At 34.7% G+C, this 18,795-nt stretch overlaps 3 protein-coding genes and 1 long non-coding RNA gene across 6 annotated transcripts in view; 1 reads left to right on the top strand and 3 right to left on the bottom strand.

The window, feature by feature from the left end:
• Positions 1-271: 271 nt before the first annotated feature.
• Positions 272-5,667, bottom strand: LOC104224661 (uncharacterized). Of its 3 annotated transcripts, XM_070168064.1 has the most exons (6): positions 5,288-5,667; positions 2,224-2,417; positions 1,794-2,145; positions 1,495-1,676; positions 719-1,376; positions 272-623 (listed from the first exon to the last, which is right to left on the bottom strand). In XM_070168064.1, exons 1-5 carry the CDS (start codon positions 5,371-5,373, stop codon positions 778-780), a joined length of 1,413 nt encoding a protein of 470 aa, XP_070024165.1. In that variant the 5' UTR covers positions 5,374-5,667; the 3' UTR covers positions 272-623; positions 719-777. The 3 variants fall into 3 exon arrangements, with proteins under 3 accessions (XP_070024165.1, XP_009774647.1, XP_009774646.1); XM_009776345.2 differs by having other exon boundaries at positions 715-1,376; positions 1,794-2,417; XM_009776344.2 differs by having other exon boundaries at positions 1,794-2,417.
• Positions 5,668-7,423: 1,756 nt separating this feature from the next.
• Positions 7,424-11,015, bottom strand: LOC104224662 (uncharacterized). The gene is made up of 3 exons (XR_710400.2): positions 10,874-11,015; positions 8,735-8,874; positions 7,424-8,197 (listed from the first exon to the last, which is right to left on the bottom strand). It is a non-coding gene; the product is annotated as an uncharacterized lncRNA (long non-coding RNA).
• On the bottom strand, positions 8,998-10,860 carry LOC138886358 (uncharacterized). The gene is made up of 2 exons (XM_070167439.1): positions 9,868-10,860; positions 8,998-9,770 (listed from the first exon to the last, which is right to left on the bottom strand). Exons 1-2 carry the CDS (start codon positions 9,949-9,951, stop codon positions 9,486-9,488), a joined length of 369 nt encoding a protein of 122 aa, XP_070023540.1. The 5' UTR covers positions 9,952-10,860; the 3' UTR covers positions 8,998-9,485.
• A 1,020-nt stretch (positions 11,016-12,035) lies between the features above and the next one.
• The window catches only part of LOC138885213 (zinc finger BED domain-containing protein DAYSLEEPER-like), a 29,247-nt gene continuing 22,487 nt past the window's right edge, over positions 12,036-18,795 (top strand). Inside the window, exons 1-4 of the mRNA XM_070166124.1 lie at positions 12,036-12,571; positions 12,752-12,912; positions 13,251-13,470; positions 13,590-14,095. Of these exons, the coding sequence (XP_070022225.1) occupies positions 12,036-12,571; positions 12,752-12,912; positions 13,251-13,470; positions 13,590-14,095 (1,423 nt within the window). The remainder of the gene's footprint in view (positions 12,572-12,751; positions 12,913-13,250; positions 13,471-13,589; positions 14,096-18,795) is intronic.

Raw genomic sequence — 18,795 nt, 5'->3', positions numbered from 1 at the left:
CATATTGCTAGTGCATGATATCATGAAACAACGGCAAACGATACAATCTATCCAAACACGATACAGTACAATACAATACAATACGATACATTATGAAACGATGTGTAACAACCGTCAATTCTCAAGTTGGGAGTTCTTCTCATTTCCACAAGAAATGGGTTGTTATATTAGCTTAAACAGCATGCCATGAAAAAAGAAGAAAAAAAAAACAGTTGAAAGATGGCATGTCTGAAAAATGCATTGTCTAAGTAGAAGAGAAGCGAGAACAAAATTAACTATCTATCCCGCCTCCATTGCAAAGGGTGAAGGTAAAAAGATGTCACGTTAAAACCCTATTGTTTTGTATAAACAATTTCAACTTTAATATTAGACACTGAACCGATCTTGAAGAGGATACATTTAGTGTGTTGCTTTCTTCTAACTTGAAAAGTGGTAGGTTTTAGGCGTAACATAGACAAACATGCGAAATCCATCCCTCCCCCCTCTAACCAGTCTGACATTACAGAAGCAACTACTTGAGCATTGGCGTGCATTGGTAAGTAAATGCATCCTCTTGTTCCGGCACCAGTACATTTTTGTGTTAGATGAGATTAGTAACCTGCTGCGACCACCATATGACATCTCTGCAAAATTAGACAGGAAAACTGTTAGCAGTGCAGTAGGCTTTCATCTATGTGGTCACAGAGAGAAACTCCAAATCCAAATGAACTGAACTTGCCAGATGGACACAGAGTCCAAGAAGAATGAATTAACAAAGAAATGACAAGTGTGGGATCATCATATCATCTCTGTTTCTTTTGCAGCAGCAAGTCTTGCATTTTCACGGTCCTGCTTGAATGTCCAATACAAAGGGGTGTAAAACAAGCAACATAAACCAAAAGGCACAACCATCATTGAAAATAGGCCTTTCGACAATGCTAAAGCCTCTCTTGTAGATCCTAATAAGGGATCAACTGACTTGGCATCATAACCATACATTTTCTCGGCAAGAATTCCTACAATTGGAGCAGCAAATGAAGAAAATGAACCCTCAAAGGCACGATCAAAAGCATATATCATGGTGCGGTGTTTTGAAGGCACCACTTCTGCAAACATTGGACCATTTGTAGCCGTAGCACACCAGCTGATTGTGAGGCCCATTATGAATAAAGTCACAGCAAATGTGGAGTAGCTGCTTACAGACTGGGGGATAACTCGGAGAATGAACCATGAGAATGGGATGCCCGTGAAAGAACTAAATTGAGCACACATGACACGCCCTGAATGAGGGTATATTCGAGACATTCTGTCTGCAACTACTCCACCGAAAAAGGATCCTAATGCGCATCCAGCAGCAAATAGACCGACAAGTGCTGCTGCACTATTATGATCAAAACCTGCATCATATATATTCATGATGACAGTTGATGCAGCTAACACCCATAAAAGATTAAGTAAAATGAATATCAGCATAAGAAGAAATTACATACTAAATCCAGAAAACAGGCCACTTACCAATTAATTCAAACCACAATGTAAAAAAAACAAAGGCTGTCCAAGGTAGGGATCCAACTAGACCCTGCAAAACAATGAACTGAAATGTTTGGACTTTGATGACACTTCTCATGGCTGTCCAGGACTCCATCCAAATTGACACTGAATTGATATTTGAACGTCCCTTCTCTATCAATTCTTCCCTAAGGCATGAGAAAGGAAAGCTCAAAAATAACAACAAAGAGTAGAATCTGCTTAACTACAGAATAGGAAATGGAGCAACAACTAACGAACATAAAAGTGGATAAACAAGTAACTACCTATCAGAATGCTTTGAAATATCACGATGGACGCTGCCTTTTTTCCTTGGGTCAACAACAAAAGAGAAAACAAGAACTCCTATCAAAGTACTCAAAGTTGCCATCACGACAAAGGCAAAGCGCCATCCTGGTATGCCCCAGAATTCATGACCAGCCATAATTGTAGCTATAGCTCCGCCTCCTATCCCACCCACAGTACCAATTAGATTAAGAAATCCGAATCCCGTTCCTCTGACTTCATCCGTATAGCTATCAGCTATAAAGGACTGCAGTGCAGGTATCACAATTGCCAGACCGAAACCATTTACTGCTCTCCAGAAAGCAACCTGCAGAAAATACTTACTCGCACCCACTGCACCGGTTGATAAGGCCCAGAAGAGGATACCAATTGCAAGAACCGTGGGACGGTCATAATTTAAAACTAAAATACCTGCCACTGGTGATGCAATTCCCTGCACAAAGTTCCTTATGAATGTGAGATACCCAAGATCAGATGGTCCTGCTGTAAAAGCTTCACTGACTTCTTTGTAAACAGCTGGAAGGAGATTCTCATCAGCGCGCTCCATTATAGCGGCCATGTTGATGATGATTAGGGAAAGGGAAATCCCAAAAATTGTCCTTGTTCTGTAGTGGGCCAACATATTAAAATCTAAAGTAGAAATGCTACAGTAAATATGTATAGGAAGAATCTTCTCTCAAAAATCAAATGGATTGAATAAGATCGCATTACATCTCTTTTGGGACTAAACAGTTTTTCTTATTGGATTATAATCAGCATATACTAGGACCTGAAACAAAGGGGGATCACATTTTCTCTAGCAGGAAATATCTTATGGTAAGATCAAAAGTTTGATCCGAGGAAAAGGTAATTTTCTTGTTGTTTGATAAGGGTAAATTTTATAGAAGCTATGAACATGATCAGTAGAAAGGGTAATACAAATAAAAATACATCTTTCAACAGTCAGAACCTAAATGCTTGAACAAAGCACTCCTGCAGTTGATTGATGTAACATTGTAGAAGACCTATATGACAGGTTCATAAAATAAGGTAAACTGACGCTTAATAAAACATGCAATAGAAATCACTGCCTTCTAACTTGTAAGTGTGAGTTGTAAGCTGCTAGATTTGAGTATTCAATACAATCAGCGTCTTATCTGTATAAGTTGCAGTTTTAGGAGAAAATCACAAAGCATTTGGATCTAATGGACACCGAGAATAACAGGTTCAGGTCATGCTAAGAGCCAAACTTGTTGCACCACTTAGCGTCATGAAATAGGATAGATGTATAGTCCAAGTCTCAGGATGATGAAAACTAAGAGCGATAAACTCAATTAAAATGTGTGGATTACTTGATCAGAAATTTGACATCATTTTCATGAATTATGCCCCACATAGCTTATAAATTCACCCATCTTGTGTCTCATTGCTTATGTGTGTTTACATTGCAGTATCCAAATGACAACACTGCTTAAAAGAATTGTTTCTTCTACAGGTCATGTGGGCATGTTAATCCATCTGAAAGTCTTTCAATCACTAAATTCACTAGAACTACAGTATTCAACGTTTAACACACGGATCACTTTAAGGCCTTACATTAAAAGGTCAAAGAACAAACAATAACAAAAAAGATTGATGCCGTTACTTAGAAATTTACTGTTGAAAGCCCATCTAAACCAGGGTACAGGACAACTAGGTCTAATTGAACGAATGAGTGGCTATCAAGTATCAACATATTCTCTGAAAAGTCGAAATTTTCAGGAGGTCATTGCATTATCATGTGCAGAGATTCAAACAAGCAGAAGATAAGTTGAAGAATTGTCAAACAAAAACCATTCATCCGACCAACTGATGTGAAAACATGTATGAGTAAGTAACATGTCGCGTTTAAAAGCAAATGAATGATTAAGAGGTCCAAATTCACAGTTTTGGATACACAGCAAGAGGATTCAGTTCTCCATCTCGATGTAGTTCGAAATGAGACGACTGAAGCTTTGTATAGCGGCATATTGAAAGTGAATCTCAATCTATGCCATAACTTCCATCAAAGGAGCAGTTGCACTGATTTCCAATTGAAAAAGTATCAAACCCTATAACCCCAAGGATCACACTGCAATATGTTCTGCCCCGATGGAAAGAACTATAGGAGTAGCATGAAAGCTTATAACATTCAACAGAAAGCGGAGAAGTACATGTTTACTAACTAAATGCAGCTGCATGTGTTCCTCAAGGCAAATCACCTTCCATTTAAAACTCAGTTTGTATTTTAATTTTACAAGTTTGTCTATGTAATCAATTGCATCTACTCCAACTCAAATGGAGTCGAGACTTTCCCTTTAGCAGGTCCACTTAAGGAAAAGTTTTTCTTCCTCTTTTGCTGGGGATTTGGCTGATCTTCCCCGTGTCACTTACTCTACTTAACTGCCGTTAAACACAACAAAAGAGAAAAGTGTTTCCACTTGGTAGCAATTAACTTCATCAAATTCAGACTTAATGATCAATTAAAGCTCATTTGTTTTCTATCTGCACCCATACCCTGGGGATCAATATTGATATCTCACTTACAAAACTCTCAACCTATCAACATCCTCTCATCTAAAACTTGCATTTCTTGAGAAAGCTTGTGGACAACATCCAGAATCAACTCTAACACCTACAAAATTAGGAAAACAACAACCTTGATCTAACAACCACTCTAATACTGTAATTGCAGAAAATATCTGAATCCTGCAAACAAAAGCTGACAGAGGAGAAGGTCCTACATGTAAATAAATACTCCCTATGTTTCATTTTATATAACACTTGCCTCACCTGTGGAATACACTGGGTATATTTTTGTTGTTGTTGTTGTGGTGTATTCCATTTTATATAACACTATTCCGTGTTAATTTATATTTAAGAAAAAGATATCTTTCCACACTTTGAAACTCTTTTAACTTTAAACTTAACCTTAATGGTGTGCTTTTATAGTCTTAACAACGCCATGACATGTTTAAAAGCACAAGTTCAAATTAAACTTTTGGTATGTGCAAAAAGCCTTTCTTTTTAGTTTTTACCCTAAACTCAATATCAAACCACTGTTTAAAATAAAACAGATGAAGTGCTGATGTATCAATATCTATAAAGGGCAGCCCGATGCACTAAACTCCCGCTATGCGTGGGTTCAGGGAAGTTCCGGACCACAAGGGTCTATCAACCTCACCCTGCATCTCTGCAAGAGGCCCGTGGCCTCCTGGTCATATGGCAGATGTATCAATATCCATAATGAATCCAAAAACCATTAAGAAACTAATAACCTCCACGAAACTACAATCACATAGTGGAACAAAAAACCAAAACCAAAAAACCAAATGAACAATTAGTCCTATGCCTCAATATCAAACTAGTTCAGACCGTGTATACCAATTTCTAATATCCATTTCATTCCATTTGAAGCCGGTTGAAACAGAAAAACAAACAAGTACAATATAAAGAAACAATAAGAGTGAAATATAACCTCATGGTGTGAAGGTGCCTGGGTAGCAAAGATTTGGGTCGAAAAATAGAAGAATGAAATCTGGAAGCTCTAGCGGTTAAGCCCATCGATCCCAAAGGAAAAGTCAACCTTTAAGGTTAACCAACGACCGGTCTGGGGTTCAACGTGGGGGTTGGCAAACTATTTATTTGCCGCGCAGCTGTCCTTGTTATTATAAAGATCTAATTAAGTAGTAGTACTATATTCAATATTAAAATAAAAAGAAAATTTTCTCATATAGATCTGTGGTAAGATAGTAAGCAATTCTATTTCTCTCGTCATTATCCTTATTTTATAAATTTGGAAATTATGTAAGAAAAAAGGAAGGACGTTTTGGTGGAGAGTTTGGTGATATTTGATTGTAACTGGTAACGGAAAGATTTTGCCAAATCCTTGACAATATACAAAGTCAAGGCCAAACGTGTAATAACTGTTCTCCTGCAGGGGGCTTCTAGTTCTTATTTGATACTATTTGGGATTCTGTACAGCGCTGTAAATTAAATAACATAATTACATATTAATATTAATAATTAATAATAGCTTATGCAATAAAGAGCAAAGATTTCCTTCCCTCTTCCCTGTGAATAACAAAAAAAAAGAAAAATTAAAAAGCAGAAGAGCTAAGATTAAAATAAGTTAAAAGTATATTGAATGCTTTCGTAGGATGAAGTAATAATTATTGCTAGAATAGTAGAATTATTAAAACTGATTCCAGATTGCAAGTTTCTAAAGTACCATATTGAACAGCTGTTCTAATTACACGACCTAATGGCCAAATTCTGGCTCAACTACCTAAAAGCTTTCTCATTGTTCATGAAATTAAAAGAAAAACTACTCTATTGCGTTCTCGCAAAACCCTCGAGAAAAAGAAAAAGACATGCCGAGCTTGGAAATGACTTCTTTTTCAATTGAAGTATCCGAATGAGTACTTTTAGCAAGTTATGTTTGGTCCAATTATTTTTGAAACTGTTTTTGTTAATACATGAGAAATCATTTATGTTTGGCCTATATTTCAACAAAGTAATTTTAAGTATCAAATTATGAAAAGGAATATCTAATTATTTACTTTACAAGTAATGTTATTTAGGGTTTGAACTGTTGGAAAATGTTGCAATGCAGGCTTCTATGTAGCTTTCTAGGAGCCTGTTTGGACCAACTTTTAAGCACTTTTTAATTGTAAGTAGTGTTTGGCAACCAAAAAAAGGTTTAAAAAAAGTTAAAATCTGCTTTAGAAAAAGCCAAAACCAACCCAACTTGTGAGCTCGTTTGGATTAGCTGGAAAAAAGTAGCTTTTAAGCAGTAAAAGCAGCTTTTAAGCAGCAAAAGCAACTTTTAAGTGCTGAAACTTGTTTTATAAATAAGCAGTTACCTGTTTGGATAAAAGTGTTGAAGCTTAAAAAAAGCTGTTGAAGTGTTTGGTAAACAAGTGCTGGTAAAAAAAAAATTCTGTTAAAAAGACAGAAATATCCTTAAAACTGTTAACATTATAAAGGATCTGATTACTACAATATATTTGATTCATATAATTAATGCAAATAAAAAATAATTTATATTTTAATTTAATTTCAATTTAAATGATTACTTAAGATAGTTTTTACAAATATAATTCTTGAACGCTCATTTTTAGTTTGTACAAAAGAGGAAAGAAAAATAATTTGTTCCTACTACTCTTTAATTTCAATAAATCAAGTATTACTATTCTTTAATTTCAGTCGTTCTAATTTCAACCACTTAATTATATGCATATTTCAAGAGAACGAAACAAAATAACATTTAAGTTTCAATTAGTTAATGTCAAATTACATATATAGACCTGATAGTCATTGTCACGTGTATGGATGCGCAGTTAACAAGCTCAGCTCATGATGAGTGTATGTAAGGAGGTGATTAATTATCAAAGGCAATACAAAAGAAAGGAATTCAGACTCAATTAGTCTGCTTGATACAGTATAGTTCTGAAACATTATTGCATGATAGCCAAGAACACTATTAATTCTAATGTAATTCAAAAGATATAAGTATGAATTATATGCCCAATACCATGAAATGTAATTTTTTTACTCATAGGTTTATCCTACTAGGAAGTACTATTTTAATTTTCCAAAAAACCACACACTGTTGATACAACAAATTCAAGTATTGGAAAATATATTCATACAATTACAAGTATCAAGCTTCACAAATTTCATTAGCAATCAAATCGCGAAGACCCATCTAAACAAGATCACTTTGCTCTTCCACATTTTTCACATTTATATTGTTATTAGCTCTCAAAGATGTACCAACATCAGGATCAACAAATGGAACATATTCCTCATTCTCAGCTGCTCGGAATGCATCATCCATATTGTATTTCTTTCTAATATAGTTATGAATGACCATAGTAGCAAGTACGATGTCTCTTTAAGTGTAAATGTGATAGAAAGGCATGTCTCGCAAAACAGACCATCTTGCTTTCCAAACCGCAAATGTGCGCTCTACAATATTTCTACAAGAAGAATGCAAATAGTTAAAATTTTCAATTCGCCCTCTTGGTTCTCGCAATTGCCTTGTTGCACCGCGACGGAATTGTGCTAGGTGATATCTCACATTATCTCCTTTTTATGGAGCCATATATCCCTTCATATGCGGATATCCTGTATCAACTAGATAATACTTATTTCCAATTGGACGTGAAAAGTTGAGTTCTGGTCTACGAAGGGCCTTACCAAATATACGACTATCGTGAGCTGCTCCTTCCCACCCAGCCCATACAAATGTAAAACACATATTAAAATCTATGACAACAAGAATATTTTGAGTCGGATAACCTTTACGTCCAATATATGGTATCTCTTGACCTTGCGGTAATCTTGCTTTAACATGTGTGCCATCAAGTGCTCCAATACAATCCTACACACATTTACAAGTATAAATTTAACATAAGTTAGTAATACTTGTAAAAGTTAAGTTATAAGTTTAATAAAAAAGAATTATGTAAAAATATTTTTTACTCTAAAGAAAGGGAGATATCGACCGTTACATGGCTTATGAGCTCCTGCACCATTATTATAATTTTGATGTGGTCTAATTATATCTCTTGCAAGCTCACAAATAGCCTTTAAAACACTATAAAAGTGTCTATAAATTGTTTCTCCCGAATGTTGAAAGATTTCCTGTATTAATAGATTTCCAGCTCCATGTGCACAAGTCATCAAGAACATGCCTAACATCTTGTGTATAAATATTCCACGTGTGGGTTTATCCCATACTTTCCAGTTAAGTCATTCGATAGATCAACAAACACTGACTTCCTCAATCGAAAATTTTCATAACAACGAGTCTCGTTTCCTCTTAATATCTCTTGAATAAATACATTTCCAGAGCGACTAAACGTATGACAAGGTTCCTTGCATAGGTATTTTTCGTAATACATCAAAATCAATTTACCTGCTATTTGACATAAAGCCGTCCATTCCTTCTCATCTTGCTCCCTCTGTATTTCCTACAGTTCTTCTTCATCTTCATATTGTGAAGAATAACTTGGATAAGGATCTACTATGTCACTAGAGTTCAAACTCTCCATTTTACTGAAAATGAACACATAAAGTTAATATAAGCTTTCTAAACATAACCTTAACTGAAGTTTTCCAAATATAAAGTAAAGGGAAGTTTAACAATAGTAAGTTTAACCGAAGCTTAACAATAGAAGCTCAACAAACAGAAGCTTTAATTCAATAAAAGTTTAATGATACAATCACAACGTCTAAACAAGAAGCAATATATAAAGTTTACACATAAAACCATAATAACATTTACACATACAATCACAATATTAGAACACAGAATACTAGAAATACTCAACCACATTTTTCTTGAGCTATAACTGAGAGTTAAACTCCAACCAAGACTTGCGAGCTTCATCAGTAGGCATCCCCAAAAATATCTGTCGGTTATTTGTCTTGCAGAACATATTCATAGTAAAACTATAAATTTTACTCCCAGCTAGAATATCAGGAATTTATTCCAACGTGCCAATACACTTCTCGATGGATGTCTCATCAACTGCAGGAGATGTAGCAGTACTTTTGCTAGACATAAACTCTATGAAAGAGTGTATATCCTCTTTTATTAGTGTTGCAGCTATTTTTTTCTTACTCTTTCTTACTTGACTACTGGTGCTAACACCATCAGTTGATTTTTATCTTTTTAGTGATGGCTCTGGAAACATAACAGAATTTATATTTTGTAGATCATCACTTTCATCGCTCATTTCATCATTAAGATGAATAAAGTGTTCTTTGTCACAATCATCAATAACATTTATTCCTTCTTCATCAAGATTAAGTCCAATGCCGGATGATTGTTCTTGATTTGCTGCACGTGCTCTTTCTCCTATGGCAACAACATCAGCAAAACGTGCATCATAGCAAAACCATATTAGCGAAAAATCTTTGTTCCTAAATTTTTTATATTTTGCATTCTCCTATAAAAAGAGAAAATCAAAACTACTTTAATCAAACTGATAAAATTAACAATGAAAAAAAATAAGAATTACACATATAATAATGTGAGACATGTACCTTAAATTTTCTTTCCCACCAATCATCATCTGCCATAATCGTATTTTTCATGGCATCCCATCCTAAACCTATCTCCCCTCTCATCACTGCTTAAAAAGTGTCTATTCGCCTTTCATGTAATCCCAATGGTTTTTCATTTTTTTTATCATAATGTTTTCCCGTCTTCTTACAGAACTCGTCAACAATACTTTTCCACCCATCTTTATTTAAGTAAGTGTTTGGTCTGTTTCCTTTTCTAACCTCTTGCTCACACAACTCAAGAAATATTATATGTGTATCATCATCCCACTTAGCATTGTAGGGCATAATTGAATGTAAATAATCTGAAGAAAGCAGAGCAACCAAGAAGCTAAAGAAGGCAACAATTGAAACAAATATATTTGGTGAAATACAGATTATTTTGCTACTCTAAGTGACATATATTATCAGTATATTAGTATCAGATTACTATACAAACTTCCAATTTAGCTAGCAGATAAATTAATCAAAAACTTATTAAAGGTATTATGTGCATTTACACATCTGTGAGCAATGCATATCTACAACTTTAGCCATTTCAAACTATCTGAGTTCATCACTCTTTGAGCATTTCCCTGTTAGACATTCATAAAGTCCAAAAACTATTACCTCATAAATTTATCAAATATTAGGACATTAGTAGGCTCAAGTGTGCAAAACTTGAAGTTCAGAAAAATGCCCTCAAATCTTCAAGAACGACATAAAGAGGATAAGTGAAGGAAATCATATAATTCATGCATACAAAGATGGTTTCATGTGTTAGAACACTGCACAGACATGATTTTTTAGATGGCTACGGTAGTTGAATGCACTTTCCTCCTCTTTTTAAGAGTTAAATTACTAAACTTTCTTTTATGAAAAATAGGTTGGCTTTAAAGTTGTCAAATTGAAAAAGGGTCCTGAATTTTAAAGGGGTTTCCCGTTAAAATTAATCCAAAACTTTGAAAACACACTAGGAATTGAAATTCAATAGGAAGATTAAACTTACTGGACCGAAGAGGCTTTCAAATTGGAGCTGAAGTTGGGGAGAGTCTGCAACAAGAAGAAGAAAAACGCAGAGTCTGAGGAAGAAGAATGCAGAGTCTGCAACAAGAAGGGAGAAAAGAAGGTTATCGTGTGTTTTAGGGATTTTTTTTACTGAGAGGTAATTTCAAAATTAAGAAAAGTTATAAGGGATAAAAATATAATATACTTGGTCAAAGTAAGGTGGCTTTTAAGTCAATTTCGAAAAGTCATAGCTTGGTGGGGGATTAGGTGTAAACCCCAACCTTTATATATATCACAAAAAAGTCATGGAAAGGGATATACAACAAACTTCCATCATGACAGCCAGAGCTGTGCATTTGGATCGGATATCCGAAATCCGATCTGATCCATTCTATTTCGAATTTTCGGATTTCGAATTTTCGGATTGGATACGGATTATGTTTTATAAAATTTTGAATTTTCGGATTGGATTCGAATTTGCATGATTTTAATCCGATCCGATCCAAAATCCGAAATTATATGGGCCTATATATAAATACTACATTAAAATTTTAGGGTTAAGTAAGCTTATTCATTTATCAGACAACCCCTAGGTTATATCGATGTTCTCTCTCACTCTCACATATTTCCTCTCTTCCGCCTCTATTTACAGTTCAGTCCAGTGAAGACCAAGCTTCCGCCTCTCGTCTTCACTCTTCATTATTTAGTAATTCAGTCCTCTCGAAGTCTCAAGTCAGTGAACTCCAAAGTCCAGTGAAGTAGAAAACTCCTCTCGAAGTCTCAACTCTCAAGTCTCCACAGTTCGATTTCCAATCAAGAGCAAACGACGCAAAACCCTAATTGACAGTAAGCCTGGCATTCTCTCTAACTATTAGTTATTATTGGTTTCATTTTTGCTTTTTCCCTCTCTCTTAGAGCTCAAATGTGATATTTTTCACCTTTTATTTCATGGTAAAAATCAAATAATGTGTGTTTTTTGTGTCTTTTTTTGTGTGAGTTAGAGAGAGATTACAACATCTTTATTTTGAATTTTCATGTTGTTTTTTTCCAATTTTTGTATGTATGTATGTATCAATTTGGCTTTATGTTCTATTTTTTATGTCTCTTTCATGTTCTATTCTTCTACTTCTGATTTTATTTTGATTTTTTGTTTGTTTTGGTAGATGGAAAACGAGGCAGAGACACATAATGAACTTCAAATTGTTGAAAAAGTTGGTGAAAGTAATGCTTCAACTGATTCCACAACCAACAATAGTGAATTTGAATCTGGTTCGAAGAAACGAAAAATGGTTAAAGAAAGATCAATTGCTTGGCGCTACTTCAACAAGTTCACTGATGCCGAGGGTGTGAAAAAAGCGAAATGCAAGTATTGTTCAGAAGAATATGTAGCTGATACCAAGCATAGCGACATAAACAATTTGTTATTGCATATGCCCAAATGTCCGACCAATCCCTACAAGGAAGAAGGTAGCCAGACAACATTAGGTTTTCAACCGAAAGATCTAACAGGTGATGTTTCAGTTATCCCTTGGAAATTTGATCAAGAGACATGTAGGAGGGCTTTAGCTCGTATGATTATTAAAGATGAACTTCCCTTTATTTCTGTTGAAAAAGATGGATTTAGAGACTTTGTGAGAACTTTTCAACCTTTATTTCATATTACATCTCATACTACTATGACTAGGGATTGTCTTGAGATGTACCATAAAGAGAAACTTGATTTTAAGTCTATTCTTAAAGAATCAAAACAGAGAATATGTATTACTACTGATACATGGACTTCAATTCAAATAATAAATTATATGTGTGTTATAGCCCATTACATTGATAAGAATTGAAAATTGCATAAAAGGTTATTGAATTTTTGTCCAATTACTAGTCAAAAAGGTCAAGATTTAGCTAGTGGTATCGCTAAGTGTTTACTTGAATGGGGAGTGGATAAAGTATTTACTCTGACGGTTAATAATACGAGTTCTAATGATGTGATGGTTAGAGAGTTATCCAAGCAATTTACTAGATGGAACACTAACTTGATAGAAGGTAAGCATGTTCATGTGAGATGTATGGCTCACATCATCAATCTAGTTGTTCAAGATGGGTAGAGAGAAGGGAGTGTGTCTGTTGAATGAATAAGACAAGCTGTTAGGTACATAAGATAATCTCTCGCAAGATGGAAAAAGTTTAAAGAATGTTGTGATCTTGATAAGATAACTTCTAAAAAATCATTGTGCTTGGATGTTCCTACTAGGTGGAACTCCACATATTTGATATTGAAGGTTGCTACAGTTTATGAGGAAGCCTTTACAAAATATTGTGATATTGATTATGGTTTGATGTCATGTATTCTAACTGCATTTGTGAGGATGGACAACCTGCAGGTCCACTTTTAAGTAGTGATTGGGATAGTGTAAGACGTATTGTGAAGTTTCTAGAAATTTTTTATGAACTCACCTTGAAAGTATCAGGTACACTTTATATTACATCTAATGTGCACTTTCTTGAAATGTGTGTTGTTGATTCTTCTTTGAAAGAGTTAATGCAAAATGAAGATGCATTCTTGAGAGAAATAGCAAAGAATATAAAAGAGAAATTTGACAAGTATTGGGGGGATCCACATAAGATGAATAAAATAATTTTTATCTCATGTGTGCTTGATCCACACCATAAGTTTAATACTCTTTCATTTGCGCTTGGTGCTATGTTTGGAGAAACAGTAGGTTTGAAAATACAAAAGGATGTGATACTTTGTTCAATGTGTATACAATGAAAAATGGTGGTAATGGTTCATGTCCATCTTCTCCATCTTCTCTATCTTCTCCATCTTCTCCATCTTCTTCATCATTGCTCTCAAAATTCATTCTAGATTTAAAGAAGCATAAGAAATGTGACGGATTTAATTCTAAAATGGAGTTAGATAAATATTTGGGTGAAGATGTTGAGGAAGACCATGAAAAGTTTAATATTCTGGGGTGGTGGAAGTTGAACTCACCTAGATTTCCCACTCTTGCTGAGATGGCACGTGATGTGCTAGCCATTTCGATTTCTAGTGTTGCCTCAGGATCAACCTTTAGCACCGACGGACGCATACTTGATCCATTTAGGAGTTCATTGACTCCTCGATTGGTTCAAGCTCTTGTGTGTGTCCAAGATTGGCTTCGGAATGAATCAACAACTCCGGTTAAAATTGAAGAAGATTTAGATAATCTTAAACAACTTGAAGCTGGTAAGCCTATCTTATTACTTGTGTTTAATGTATACTTTATTTGTATGTTTATTTAGATTACTTCTAAACTATTTTCTTGTGTTACTATCTTATTATACAGAATTTATTAATATGGGAAGAGAGCCTTGCATCGTCGACATATAGTGATTTTTCATTTGTTGTACAAGCTCAGGTATTTCGTTATACACTTGCTTCTTGCTTTGTTGTATGTTTCTGGAATCTGGATAGCTTGAAGCCTTGAACTGTCTTTTTCTTTCTCTAAAAATGCTCTTTGAATTATTTGAAATTGCAAATGTTTAACTGGTTGTCTCACAGTCCTACTGAGAAACTGAGATTGAGAGCTATATTTGGCCTGGTTGCTGGTTTGTGTTGATTGTTGCGGCTTCCCAAAAGTTGGAACTTGGAACTCTTTTATATTGTGTAATCTGTTAAAGAACTGTTGGGGACTTTAGTTTGTTTTGTTTTATTTTGCTATGACAGTATGGTTTGAAAGACAATTGATTGTGTTTTGTTTAGGGTCTTCATTTTGGTTTGGTTTGAAACTTTGAAAGATAATTGTTGCATTATGTAATATTTCAGATTGTGGTTTTGTTTGGAGATGAATGGTGTTTACTGTCTAGTTGTGTGGGGAACTAGAGATGAATGGAGATGAATTATGTTTTGTTTGCATTCTGAAAATGCTCTTTGGTTCCGTCGTATGTATTTTATGGTTGGTTTTTAAAATTATTGGAGGATTAGCCCTTTCTGATTCTTTTTCTTTTATAATTATACACTAATATTTCCTATATGTGTAAATTGAACATTGTTGACCAACCTTTCTGATTCAAAAGAATGAAACCTATTTTTATTTATTAGTGTTGCCAGCATTTGACATGTCATTCATCTTATTTTTATGCCGTGGAGTATAATTGTTTTTGAATTATTAGTGGTCGTTCTTACTGAAAGATATAATTGCTTAATTTGTATTTGGAAAGTGATTGCTAGCATCTGTTTATGTACTTTGAACAAGTACTCCAATGAGTGACAATCCGATCCGCCAATCCAAAAAATTATCCGATCCAAAGTTTAAAATCCGATCCAATGTTAATTTTGATCGAATTCGGATTACCCTTTTCAGAATTCGAAATCCGAAATCCGAATTCAAAATATGCTAAATCCAATCCGATCCGTGCACAACCCTAATGACAACAAGCTAGGATCGTTAAGTAATCACATCTTTAGACTGTTATCTTTGGAACTGAAATAACGAGTCTAAAGTTTCAAATTTTAGACATTCAGATCTGAAGTTAGACTATGTCAAATCCTAACTTCATACCAAAGTTTGAAGTTAAAATGCAATTAGAATTTAGGAGCTGAACTGGAAAAGAAGAAGCAGCATCATGAGCAATTTGAAGTTTACCAAAATTAACTAAACTTTAAATTAGAGTATGTTTTAAATGAGAAAACATTAGCGTAAGACACATCTTTGGGACCCATCCCAAGTGCATGTACAACTCTTGGGCTCCACGCTCATTCACATTAGTCCAGGGCAATACTCAAAGTTGATTAACTCGACAAATGAGGTTAGAAATTGACATTGTGTGTTTGTTGAAGAAAAACATTCAACTTAAGCCTTATTAGTTAGTTGGAAATTCAACCAACACTGAAGTTCATCAACATAAATTGAATCAACAAGAGATCATATTTTTCTTTTCAAAATACTATTTGATCTAGCCACATAACAAGCTTAAGTCTAGATTACTTTTAATATATATACATGTTTGACCAAAAATTATGAATCTTCGGTTAAACTAATTAAGTAAAAAAATAAGGGGTTAACTCTAGTTAAAGATACTGATTTTAGATCTGAAATCAATTTACGTGGATAACGCAAGATAGTGTTAGAATGGATTTAAAGCAATATGTATTAAATATTGAAGGTTAATAATAGAATGAGAATAACAAGCATTAAATAACAATAAATGGCACGAAATGTAATTAAGGAAAATGATTCACCCAATATTGAATGAGGTAGATGATTCCTCTTTATGACAATTATGTGGGACAAATAACTATGGAAAACTTGGAGACTTTCTCGGATCTGATGTGAAATGTGTAGAATAAACAATGAATCGAATCTCTTTAGAAATGTAATGTTTGTATTTATCTAGAGAGTCAACTTTTCAAGAGTGTTCTTATCAAAATCAATGATACATGCCCTTTACCTTATCTCTCCCTTTCTATTCATATGGGACATGCTCCTATTAGACCTGAAATTACAAGCACAGAGAATATTCAATGCAATTCTTCCAAATATCCTATTATAAAACTAGCCGTTACTGTTGCTTTAAACGTTTGACCTCGACCATAACTGACTGCTCGACAGTAAGTTCTATTATTCATTATTCGACCTTGGCCTAATCACTTCTAATAATATCTCCTCGTGTCGAATTCCCTTAGTCAAAATTTGGCTAATACAGTTAGTCTCTCCGCTTATCGAGGTTAATTTTTGGCGACCTCGATGGGCGGACTTCGGTAGTCACAATTTGAGAGATTTAGGAGGGCAGGTCGAGTAATAATGCTCACGGAAAGGTGATGATGTGGCGCTTTGTGAGCCATAACTGACCGTTACGTCGATTTAGAATGATGTCATAACATCATGCATCATTATTACACATTTTCTCGATACATTACATCATTTTTCGCGCCTCTACCGTTTCAATTTTTTTGTAGTGATGCTTTGTATCCTCGATTAAGGTGCCTGGGTTTCTTATAAATAGGGATGGGAACTCCCTATTTGATTTGTTGCATTTTCAAACATTCGAACCTCCAGGCTTTTCTTTCTTCTTCTCAGTGCCCTTGCATCTGTGTTTTTCCTGCTTTCAGCGATTTCTGCCATTACCACCTCCTTTGTATTTGTAATTCCTTTGCATATATATAAGTAAAAATGGCTAGTGCATCTTCCAACCCTGAGGGGACCTCTAGCCTGGTTCCATTGACAGTGAGCATGCCCCCTCGCGATAATGGGGCTGCCATTGTTGTAGAGGATGGAAGCTTATCCCTCGCAAGGAAAATGCTAGGTCGGTCTTCTCGAAGCGGCCTGAGGACGATCTTGAGCCCATTGAATCTGAAATGGACGTGGCTGCCCTTGTTGAGTTTAGGGCCAAGTTTAGAATCTCGGCCCATATCGACCTTATCCCGGCGGGTCATGATGTAGTACAGGTTCACCGCTCCGAATATTGCACATTCTATGCGTTTCCGTTACTTGTGGGTGTCGCACCTCCTTTTTACCGGCCCCGCGGGGCGCGTGGGGAATTTTCTACAATTGAAGGACAGTCGAAACAGGATTTATTTAATTATTTCAGAGTCGCCACCTGGGAATTTTAAGGCGTCCCAAGTCACCAATTTTAATCCCTGAATCGAGGAGAATATGACTCTGTTTATTATTCTGCGAACCAGAAATCCTGAGTAAGGAATTCTGTTAATCCGGAAGAAGGTGTTAGGCATTTCCGAATTCCGTGGTTCTAGCACGGTCGCTTAACTGTTTTTATTATTGGCTTAATTATCTTGATTTTACTAAATACGTTTTTATTGCATGATTTTACTACCGCTTTTTACTTATTGTTTACAATTATATGGACGAATTACGCGTACGTATATTCGTATTATATACTTTTTATAATTACCGGGGATCGTGCCACGCGTACGTGTACACAATAAAATTGTCCATGTTATAGTTTTTATAAAAAATATATATTCGAAAATTAAAAATAAAATCAGGAACATCATCACCCTTTTTATTTAGATAATGAACTGCACACCTCGGGTTATATGAAATTATTTTGACATCCGCGGAGAAATCATTTTTATTAAAATATTCGCTCGAAATTGCGCGTACGCATAATCCGAATTTGCTTTTTTTTTTTAATATAATCAGGGTGCGCGAACGCATCCCTGATTGTGCAAAATCTTTGTTAATAGTATTATGGCCTTTTTCCCCAAATTGTTTATTATATCATGAGAAATCTCCATTTAAGATACCCTTGAATTCTTGAAAAAGAACTTGCAATTTATTAAATGTTACCCGTCGATTATAATTTCCGGATATAAATTATATTCAGCCAGACTATTCAAATTCAAAGAAAAGCGTAAAAATATGATTAACACTATTTTCGGCAAATACAACATATATATCTATATGCCCAATAATGAATTGTATATGAAACTAAAAATGATTTATAAAGGGAAGAATATTTTTCAAGAACTTTTATTATTTCTATTTAGTGCAAGTCCTATTTCTAATTGTCGTTGATATAAAGTGTTGCAATTTGTATATCTCATCTTATTCTCATATACTTGCTTTTAATCTAATAGGCCTAATTATTTATTTAGGATGGTAAATAGGCATCAAATTGATAAGAGAGGGAATTATTATACAAATTGATTAACAACATTGCCTTACATGCCACATATTTGTATGTCTTGAAACATTCGTAGCACTTTAACATCATAATGAGCCATAACAACTCAACTTACCATCCACTAATGGTTCTATAGATACCTGTTATTATGCCACATAAGAACGTACAACTTATATCATTCCTTCCACAACTAAATCAGGTATCAGAATAAACTAGCAATATGGTTTTGACATTTTCACGCTATTCTTTATTCAACTAACAACGTCACAAGGCCTAGTTAATGGCCAATCTTTATGTCAT

Source organism: Nicotiana sylvestris, chromosome 2 (assembly GCF_000393655.2).
Source record: "Nicotiana sylvestris chromosome 2, ASM39365v2, whole genome shotgun sequence".
Classification (NCBI taxonomy): domain Eukaryota; kingdom Viridiplantae; phylum Streptophyta; class Magnoliopsida; order Solanales; family Solanaceae; genus Nicotiana; species Nicotiana sylvestris.
Note: the sequence above shows the minus strand (reverse complement) of the source record. Positions and strands in the feature narration are given on the sequence as shown.